Below are 10715 nucleotides of genomic sequence, written 5' to 3'. Positions count from 1 at the left end.
AACCATATTCTTTTTACTTTAACATGACTAAAACTGATCCCTCCAGAATATACTCCTTTCACTTAAAATTGGCCTATAGTTGCCCATTTTCTATTTTGAATGCTGACTAAGAGGAGATTTATACTAGAAAATTATGCTAGTCACGAAGAAGAGGCTATATGAGATGACCACTACTAATCGGTCCTCTTTAAACCATCATCTTTTCACTCTAACTTGGTCTGAAACTGATATTCTCTCCATCTTGAATGTCTAGTTGTGAAAGTGAATTTACACAACAACATAGCCCTAATCACGAAGAAGTGCTATGGAAATGATGAACGGGGCTGTACTATTGTCTTATTCTGCCAACGAACTGCGGGAAATAAACCGCAAAAGGACGAAAACCTGAGACACGTTAAGATGAATGAATTATACGGCTTGTACCTGACCCCTCCCTCCTCAAAATCGACCTTGTAATTCTCCTTGACCTTTCCCCAAATTCACCCCTCCTCCACCTCCCAGTTGACCTATGACCTCCTCCTGACCCATCCCTACCTGACTTCCCCAATCACCTGACCCCTTTCTTCTTACCTGATCCCTTCCACCTGACCTCCACCTCCCCCCTCGTCTCCTACTCTCCCCTCACCCAACGCCTCCTCTCTTGTGACCCCTCCTGACCCGCCGTGACCTCTGCTACAGCGTGTGGGCGCCTGACGGATGCCATGTGGTCAACACGACACACCAGGTCACCTTCTGTAGCTGTTCACACCTCACTATGTTCGCCATTATCACAGACGTACACGGATTTGTTGTGAGTAGACTGATTTATGAGCTTTGTTTTTGTCTATCTATCTATCTATCCATCCATTCATCTATCTATCTATCCATTCATTCATCTATCTATTTATCTATGTATCTATCCTTTCTCCTCCCCTCATTTCCCCTTCCCCCATCATTCATTCTCTTTCCTTTCCCTCTTTCACTTCCTCCCCCTCCACCCCTCACTCCCTCTCGCCTCATATCTCATTCTCCCCCCTTCCCTCTCTCACTTTCTCCCTTCCCCCCCACCTCTCTCTCACCCCTCTCCCCTCTCTTCCCCCCAGGGCCGCGATCCTGCCCTGGACATCCTAGGGGCCTGCCTCACCTTCCTCTCCTGCATCGCCTCCTTCGCCACCTTCGTCATTCTCCACAACACCAAGTAAGTTGACAAAATTATAGTGTTTTATTGATGATGGTGGAAAGTAATGCCTGCGATATGCCTGTTCTCTCTCTCTCTCTCTCTCTCTCTCTAACTCCTTCCTCCTCATCTCTCCCTGACCTCCATATCTCCCTGACCCCTCCATCTCTCCCTAACCTCTCTTCTTTTCCTCTCTCCTTCCCTGTATCTTTCTGTGATCCCTCCATCGCTCCCTGACCTCTCCTCCTTTTCCTCCCTCCTTTCCTCCGTTTCTCCCTGACCCCTCCATCTCTCCCCCAGAAATGAGGTCTCTCCCCAGCGCACCTCCATCACCAAGCAACTGTGTCTCTCCATCGGTCTCTCTCATCTCTCCATCCTCCTCCTCCTCGACAGAGACTTCCTTAAGCAATCAGAGGTAGGTGAGAAGAGGGAAGAAGGGAGGGACGAAGGAGGGAAGAGGAGGGAGAGAGGGAAGTGGAAGGAAAAGAGAGACGAGGGAGGGAAGTGGAAGGCAAAGAGAGGAGAGGGAGGGAACTGGAAGCAAAAGGGGAAGAAGGGAGGGAAGTGGGGAGAAAAGAGGGAAGAGGGAATAAGGGAGGGAAGTGGGGAGAAAAGAGGGAAGAGGGAATAAGGGAGGGAAGTGGGGAGAAAAGAGGGAAGAGGGAATAAGGGAGGGAAGTGGTAGGAAGAAAGAAAAGATGGAAGAAGGGAAGGAAGTGGGAAGAAAAGAGGGAAGAAGAAAAAAGAGAGAGAAATGGGAGGAAAGAGGGAAGATAGAAGAAGGGAAGGAAGAGGGAAGAAGCGAGGGAAGTGGGACGAAAAGAGGGAAGAGGGATGAGGGGAGAGAAGAGGGAAGAAGGGAGGAAAGAGGGAGGAAAAAAGGAAAGAAAGAGGGAAGAAAGGAAGGAAAGTGGGAGGAAAAGAGGGAAGAGGGAAGAAGGGAGGGAAGTGGAAGAAAAAGAGGGAAGAGTAAGAACGGGAAAGAAATGGAATGAAAAACAGAAGGGATGGAGGGGGGAAGGTGAGAAGTGGGAGGGAGGGAGCCACCTGCAGAGTCCCTCACTGCCTGTATGCTCTGTGTAACCGTGCCAATCCTTCCCCTAGAACATGTGCGTGGCCAGTGGGGTGATGCTGCACTACCTAACCCTGGCTGGAGTGTGCTGGATGCTGGTGGAAGGAGCACATCTCACACACACCATCTATCACATCCTCTCCTCGGCTCCACTCACACCTTTTTATTGGTGAGATACAGGTAGAGATTGAAAGATAGATAGATAGATAGACAGGTGGGTGGATGGATGGATGGACATATAGACAGATAGATAGATAGATACAGAAAGAGAGATAGACAGACACCCACCAATTTGTCTCTGTTCCACTCCCTTTTTAATGGTACGACAGAAAAAATGGAGATAGAGAGAGGTGCAGATAGACAGACAGACAGATAGATAGACAGAGACAGATAGATACATACAGACAGACAAACAAACATTTTTCATTACACAACTATACTTAAAATGAGATGGGAAGGTATTTTACTACACCTGTTTTTCTGCTTAATACTGTTATAATTGATTGTCTATAGAGAGGATAAATATAGCAATGCCTCTCTCTCTCTCTCTCTCTCTCTCTCTCTCTCTCTCTCTCTCTCTCTCTCTCTCAATTCTATGTGTCTATCTATCAATCTCTCTCTGTCCACCCATATCTATCAATCAATTAAATTATCAATCAATCAATCTATCAAGCCTATCTATCTGTGTATCTATCAATCTATTTATCTATCTATCACAGGGTCGGGGGCTACGGTGTGCCTGCCATCGTGGTTCTGGTAACACTGCTCATGGGCTACGGTACAGAGGGATGGGTAAAGCAACAAGCCTATGCACCTGAAGGCAGTGAATAGTGAGTACGTGTGTGTGTGTGTGTGTGTGTGTGTGTGTGTGTGTGTGTGTGTGAGGAGACTTTTTCAGTGATTTGAATGAAGACTGAAATGTTTCTTCTTCATGACCTCTCTCCCAATCCCTTATTTGACCTCCGACCTCTAACCCACCCTCTCTGTTTCTTTTCCAGATAATAATAATAATAATAATAATAATAATCTTAGTTTCTGCTTATCGGGCGAACAGATGATCATATCGATAAATGTGAATCAATAAATAATAATAATAATAATAATAATATTGCATTCACTTCCTCTCTACAGCTGTTGGCTATCCACTGAACAAGCCTACATTTGGGCATTCACTGGTCCCCTTGTAGTGATGATAGTGGTGAGTAGCTGTTTATCTGGCACTATCATTCACTTCACTCTTCATTCTGTTTAGTCAGCATAATTCACTTCATATACTCATTCATAATTCATCATTCCCTCCATCTATTCATCCACATCCCAACATTCCCTTTAAGCAATCATTCACTAATCACCATTCATTCCATCCATTCATTCACTGGCCTCATTCATCACAAATATTCAAGTCTTCATTCACCGTAACTGTCCAATTCAATAAATTTCCTTCCGTGAGTTTTCTTTCAGTGTCATTGCTAATAAACAAGGTGTAATTTCCACACAGGTAAACTTATGTAGGTTAATTAGCGACGGTAAATTAATGAAAATATATCATCAAGGTGTAATAAACTATTTTGTTCTTATGTTTAGATGTGCAATGTTTTGTTTGTGAGTGTTTTTTTTTTTATTTGGTGGCCTTTACAGTACACACAAACACACAAACACACACACACAAACACACACACACACACACACACACACACACACACACACACACACACACACACACTACTAACTTGCACATACACATAGGGTGTAATAGCTTTCACACACGTACACTCACACGTTACTTGCACATCAACAAACATTATACACAAACTAAGAATTTATGTGCATACACACACACACACACACACACACACACACACACACACACACACACACCACTAACGCACACACTCTCCCTCAGGTCAACACGGTGGTGATGATTCTCTCGCTTCGTGCAGCTGCAACATTGCACGTCAACAGGCAGAAGACGCGATACCAGAGGACCATGTGAGTGTGAGACAGATAGATAGATAGATAGATAGATAGACTGACAGATGAAATGATGGATGGATGGATGAATAAAAAGAGACAAATAGATATACAGATATAGATAGATGGAGATATAGACAGACAGCGAGATAGATGAAGATACAGAAGATACAGAAGATATAGAAGATATATCTCATTCCATGCCTACTTACCTACCCACCAACCTACCTTCATGTCTACTTTTCTAACTACCTTTCTACCTCCCCTTATACCTACCTACCTACTTACCTACCTACCTAGCTCTCTCCCCACCTCTCCCTCTCTCCATGCCTACCTGCCTAAAGACCAACCTACTTTCATACCTACTTTCCTCATTACTTTCCTACCTCACACCTACCTACCTAACTACCTACCTACTTACAGGCTGTGGGTAAAGGGCAGCTTCTCCCTAAATTGCGTGTTGGGGGTGAGTTGGGTGTTTGGTCTGGTGTACATGAACGCCCTCCATGTCTTTGCCTACCTCTTCACTATCTTCAACGCGTCTCAAGTAAGTAGGCATTTTAACTCGCATTTTCTATCTTCCTACCTACCTACCTACCTACTTGTGTGTGTGTGTGTGTGTGTGTGTGTGTGTGTGTGTGTGTGTGTGTGTGTGTGTGTGTGTGTAAGAGAAACTTGATCGTACCTGAGATAAATATTTGAGTGAGATTGAATTTTTGATACCTGTCTAATACTGAGAGAGAGAGAAAGAGAGAAAGAGAGAGAGAGAGAGAGAGAGAGAGAGAGAGAGAGAGAGAGAGAGAGAGAGAGAGAGAGAGAGAGAGAGAGTTGATACCAGCCTAATAACATCTTTGTACTTTGCAGGGTGTGATGCTACTGGTGTTCAACTGCTTCTTAAACGAAACTATAAGGAATTCCCTCAAGGCACGTCTACCACAACTCTTATGCTGCTCCACTTCCAAGGTATCTATCTGTCCATCTATCTATCTATCTACTCCACTTGCAAGTCACCATCTATACAATGACACTTCCTATAAAATTACAGTATATATGTTTGATTTACATTATATAAATCACTTCTATATTAATCACATATAATAGGTCAGACTTCAAACATTACAATCAGAAACTACCTAAGATGTGTATTACCCCCCTCTCTCTCTCTCTCTCTCTCTCTCTCTCCAGAAAAAGGAAGCAAGTACATTTTTTTTTTTAACTATCATTTAGAAATTTTTTAGAGGTCTCTTCATTATCTCTAAGCATCCTTCACCTTGCCTAGAAAAATTACAGTATATAGGAGTGTGGTATTTTGTAAAGTACATTTTCAGCTCTCTGTTCTCTAGTTGTCTCTTCCCCCCCCCTCCACTTTTGTTTCATCCTCTCTCTCTCTCTCTCTCACGCACCATATTTTCACCCCTCATCCTCAGAACAAGGGCCCCTCAACTCCAGGAACCCGCTCAAGGGCCAACAGCACCTTCGCCGAAAGCCACAACACCCAGCAAGAATCGTACGAGAACAGAGCTTTCACCCTCGACGACAGCCACCCCAATCCCTCTCTCCACGACCACACCGATCACGAAAACCACCTAGACGACCACCACTCCAAGGGCGACAAATACTACCACCACGACCCGACGCTGGCTGCACTCAAGCGGTGTTTTGACGAGAGGATGCAGTACGATCAGTTCCCCCGGCGGTGCTATGATGGCGGCGGTGTTGTTGTTGCTGATGAGGACCCCGAGGCCAGACGTAGGATATCACATGAAACCGGGGAATATGCTTCAAGGTTCGTAGACAACGGGATTTGTCCACTCTTTACGCACTGTTGTCTCCAGGGCAAATATATATTACAATAAAAAAAAATCAGATGGACCACACTCCGTAGCAAGGTTCATAAAGACTTTTTTCTTACCTCCACTAACGAAGTTGGAGGTGGTTAATATCCGCCCATGTCTGTCTGTTTGTGGACAATTTATCTCAAAAATTTCTTATCGGAGAGTGGGTCTAGGAAGAGTTTAAGATTTTGAGATATATTCGGATCCGAATGCAGGACTAAACGGCAAATTTCAATGCCAGTCAGACGAGGGTATGCGATGTCCGGATTCACCAACAGAGAAGAGTAAGACCGCAGACTAAGCTAACTGACTCTGTGAGCCAGGATAATGTATGCGTCTGGTAGGAAGGAATTACGGCAGTAAATCTTACACTTTACTGGCGTTGGCGGAGGTATGCAGCCTCTGTGCCCTTTCTAATTTTTCAATGACTCACGCTCTGTTTTTCCAAGGCAAGTGAATAATATGATTTGACAGATGAAACTGGGTCATGTGCTGCAAGGTTCGTCAACAACAGCCACTTTTCACAAAAAATTTACGCATTGTTATTGCCGTGAAAGCCACGCCAGACATAAGAGTTCAGATAAAACTGGGTCACAAGCAGCCAGGTTCGTAAACAACAAGGCTTTCCCGCACTTTTTCAGCCACTTGCGTATTGTTATTTCCCAGGTAAAGGTGTGTTACGCTAATGGCTATCACAGATCTTTGAACTTTAAGCGTAGTTTTCGCCGGCCATGAACAGGCATACATGTTACGAGGTGAATTATTAATATTTAAAAGGTTCAGGATTTTCAGGATATTTACGCCGCAAAAGAGAGAGAGAGAGAGAGAGAGAGAGAGAGAGAGAGAGAGAGAGAGAGAGAATCTTAACAGACTTTTATAATCACAAAAAAACTATTGCTTCCTATAAATTTCTCCCTCTGCGGACGGGACAAGTTCATTAGCGAATGTGATTGAGGTGTAATGAGTTGTCAGGTGAGATGTTACCTGTCCTGAAACTACCCTTCATATTGACAGCCTGCCTTCTCAGTGATATACATATGAATTGTTATTTATCATTATCAGAATCATCATCAACGCTGTTATTATTATTATTATTATTATTATTATTGTTACTATTATTATTATTATTATTACATTTCTACTACTACTACTATTACTACCACTACCACGACCACTGCTGCTACTACTACTACTACTTCAGCAACTCTCTCCCAGCCATCCTAATCACACCTATTCGTGCCTCACCAATAAAAATCAGTTCTCTCTCCCGCCCAGACGATGGCGTGTGGGTAGGGGGCGGGTGGGGAGGTGGTGGAAGGGGGAGGGGGGCCAAGCAGCCACCCCCTCCTCCTCCCCATACCCCTCCCCTAGGATCACCGGTGTCTCCAGGTGAGGGGGGGAGGAGGGGGTGATATGACCATGGGGGGGCCTATTCTCTGTCGCAGAAGGCTTCCAAACATCTTTTCCTTGGCGATTTATTTTGAGTATTTCACCCTACTATTATATTCTGTCTTTTATTTATTCATTTTCTAATTATCGATATGAATACTTTAGTTTTGCCATCATTCTTCATTTGATTTCCACTCTAGTTTGGTTGCGAGATGTTTGGAAGTTAAAGTATAAGCAAACAATATTATACACAGCTTAGCCTCAAGGAAGTCTGTGAATACCGCCTCTGGCCTACTATAGTGTGTTTACTCTAACCTGACAGGGATCCCATTCAGTTCAGTTGATGGTCAAGTGTAGTCAGCCTGGTGGGTCAGTTTAACTAGTAACCAAGGAGTCTCATTCCTGTCTCACAACTAAGGGTCATTGAATTTACAGTAAAGACGACATATTATTTAAATTCTGGCTCAGTTCCATCAGGTGAAGACAAACTGGTTATTCCTGTGACCTTCCCCTCCCCTCCAGAGTGACCCACGCAGTGACCCCCCCACCCCGCCAGAGGGAGGGTCGCGCCCCCAGCCAGTGGTCAACGGAAACTCTCCTCTCCTACATGACAGGTATGGTGCACCTATATCCCGCCTCTGTATGACCGGCTAGGTATATAATTACTCCACCTGCCCTTCACTATATGACTGCCATCAATGTGTTTTGTAGGTGATAAAAGATGTAGGCGTCCTCTAGTACTCATGTTACCCCCGCCAATGAAGTCTATGTACAAGAAATTTTTAAAAAGTTGTTAGCAGATTTCAATTAACCTTGTGGACAGGTGGGCAGTGGATCATGATTTTATTCGAATTGGCGGAGGTATATGCTCTGTGGGTTCATCATCATCATCATCATCATCATCATCATCATCATTATTATTATTATTATTATTATTATTATTATTATTGTTTCAGATTCATCCAACATGTCACTTCGAAGTCGCTCCTCGGAATCCAACACTTCCTTCGACTCTAACAAGTTCATCTCCTCCACCCCAATTTCCTCGCTCCCTCCACCTCTCTCCACTCTCTCCACCTCTCGTCCCACCCTTCCTCTCACCTCTCCTCCACTTTCTTCCACACTCTCTACACATCGTCCCTCCCTTCCTCTCTCACTTTCCTCTCCTCCACCTCCTTCCTCATTTTCTACACGTCGCTTATCCCTTCCTCTCTCCATCTCCTCTCCCCCACCTTCCTCTTCACTTTCTATCTCCCGCCCTTCTCTTCCTCTCTCTACCTCCACCCCTCCACCTCCCCCTACATTCTCTACCTCTCGTCCTTCCCTCCCTCTCTCCCTCTACTCCTCCCTTCCTCCCTCATATTCCCTCCCACATTCTAGCTCTCGGCGTCGGTACTACATCTCTCAGTCTCCTTCCAATCACACCCGTAGCTCCTCCCTCCCGGCGCATCCACTCTCCTACACCGATGAGAGAGGAGAATGGAGAGACGAGGAGAGAAGAGGCTGGAGAGGAGAGATGGAGGGGGGAGAGAGGCGGAGGGGGGCGCAAGAGAGGAGCGCACCCCCTTTGGAAGACCCCCTACGATATATCCCCGAGTTTGATACGATTACAGAGCACGACGAGACGAGTCCAAGGTCAAAGTCAGGCCAGGTGTTCTTCTCAGGGTAAAGTTTTCTCCTTGAATCCCGCGACACAGTTAATAGTTTAATTCTTGTTATCGCCACACTGTTTTTATTTTATACCATGCCTTTGCTACCACCAGACGGAATTACTCAGCTTACAAGAATTACTGAGATCAAATATAAAATTCATTAAGCTATAAATAATAATAATAATAACAATAATAATAATAATAATAACAATAATAATAAGGGAAAAAGTCTCCCATGGGCTCACTGAAGGGATATAAAATCATCTGGAGGCAGCAAGAAGAATAATAATGAAAAAAATGTACTGAATGGACTGAACCTAAAAGAAAATATACCAGTACTTCAAGGGAGCTACGGGTAGATGGTAGACAGATAGACAGGTAGACAGACTGATAGATAGAACTAACTAGATTACTGAGCAAGGGGAAAGCAAGGTAACCAGTAAAGTTTCAGTCTATACAAAAAACATTTATATTCTCGGTAAGACGGACTGATGGATTTAAGCCCTGGATTTCAACGATGGGGAAAGCGGTGTAAATAGTATCTTATAAGTTTCCTTTGTACAAAAATATATAAATTCGTATCTGTTAATAATTATTCCTTTATCCTTACACAGCACGAGGTTTGTCTGAGAACTGAGGAATGTTTTTGTCATGCGTCCAAAGTGGTATTGTTGTTATTGTTATTATTATTATTATTATTATTATTATTATTGTTGTTATTATTTTTATTATTATTATTACTACTATTATTATTATCATCAAACATCACCATCATCAATCATCATCACAATCATCATCATTACTACTACTACTACTACTACTGAGGATCTGATACTGATTTATGAGAATGAAAACGTCTTTATGCCACTTATGAACTTGTTAAAGGCGCACAATGAGACAAATACAAACGACTTATGGAAACTGTAACTCATGTCTGACGATAAAGTAAAAGTGTGGAGAGTGTTGAATGCTGTAATGAGGTGATGTGGTGTGTAGAGGTAGTGAGGATACGTAGCCCAGTACCTGTAGTAGGACGAGGGTATGATCTTCACATGGTTCCTCAGTGTAGTACATATGGCTGAGGTTATGAGGAAAGACAAAGAAAAAGTTATGGAAGGGTAAGTGAGAGTGATGCTGAGATGGTGATGGGTGGAATATGCAATTGATATGTTGCACGCTGATCAAGAACACCTTTGCACACTTATTCAGAGTCTGTGAATGTCTGTCGGTGGCACGGTTTGCAAGTAAATACAAGCAAGAGTAGAGATGGGTACAGGTAAGGAAGGACATGTTAGGGAAGGTACTCTCATGGTGGTGTGTCGGTGATCAGAACGTGACTTAAATTGGAGGAAGAGTTTAAATACCTCGATGTGCTAAGAGAAAGAGAGAGAGAGAGAGAGAGAGAGAGAGAGAGAGAGAATGAAGTTAAGTGCGTAAAGGAAGCGGGAGGCGGAGTGGCTTAAAGCTGGAGAAAATTATCTTCAGTTCATTATGCCCTTCACCGCGAAAGGCCTACCTGAACTTGAAGACCAGATGTTTACCACCTCCAAACGATTTTACTTAGCCCAAGGAAGGCTTCTGATAATGACGGGGTTGAGAAACACTGTGTCTACCTCCTTCGCTTCAAAAGCTCACTCGTA

The 10715-nt window shown here is 43.8% G+C and overlaps 1 protein-coding gene across 1 annotated transcript in view; it reads left to right on the top strand.

Moving 5' to 3' along the window:
• The window catches only part of LOC145410385 (latrophilin-like protein LAT-2), a 12754-nt gene extending 4677 nt beyond the window's left edge, over positions 1–8077 (top strand). The window contains exons 8-19 of the mRNA XM_080280538.1: positions 679–790; positions 1083–1177; positions 1457–1571; positions 2261–2397; positions 2948–3058; positions 3360–3426; positions 4132–4217; positions 4623–4746; positions 5064–5162; positions 5627–5985; positions 6592–6700; positions 7946–8077. Coding sequence (XP_080136664.1) covers positions 679–790; positions 1083–1177; positions 1457–1571; positions 2261–2397; positions 2948–3058; positions 3360–3426; positions 4132–4217; positions 4623–4746; positions 5064–5162; positions 5627–5985; positions 6592–6700; positions 7946–8077 — 1546 coding nt within the window. The remainder of the gene's footprint in view (positions 1–678; positions 791–1082; positions 1178–1456; positions 1572–2260; positions 2398–2947; positions 3059–3359; positions 3427–4131; positions 4218–4622; positions 4747–5063; positions 5163–5626; positions 5986–6591; positions 6701–7945) is intronic.
• Positions 8078–10715: the final 2638 nt, after the last annotated feature.

This window comes from Coenobita brevimanus, chromosome 85 (genome assembly GCF_032717465.1).
Source record: "Coenobita brevimanus isolate Jiangsu-jjx chromosome 85, ASM3271746v2, whole genome shotgun sequence".
Classification (NCBI taxonomy): domain Eukaryota; kingdom Metazoa; phylum Arthropoda; class Malacostraca; order Decapoda; family Coenobitidae; genus Coenobita; species Coenobita brevimanus.
The sequence above is the reverse complement of the archived record's forward strand: the minus strand, read 5'-3'. Positions and strand labels throughout refer to the sequence as shown.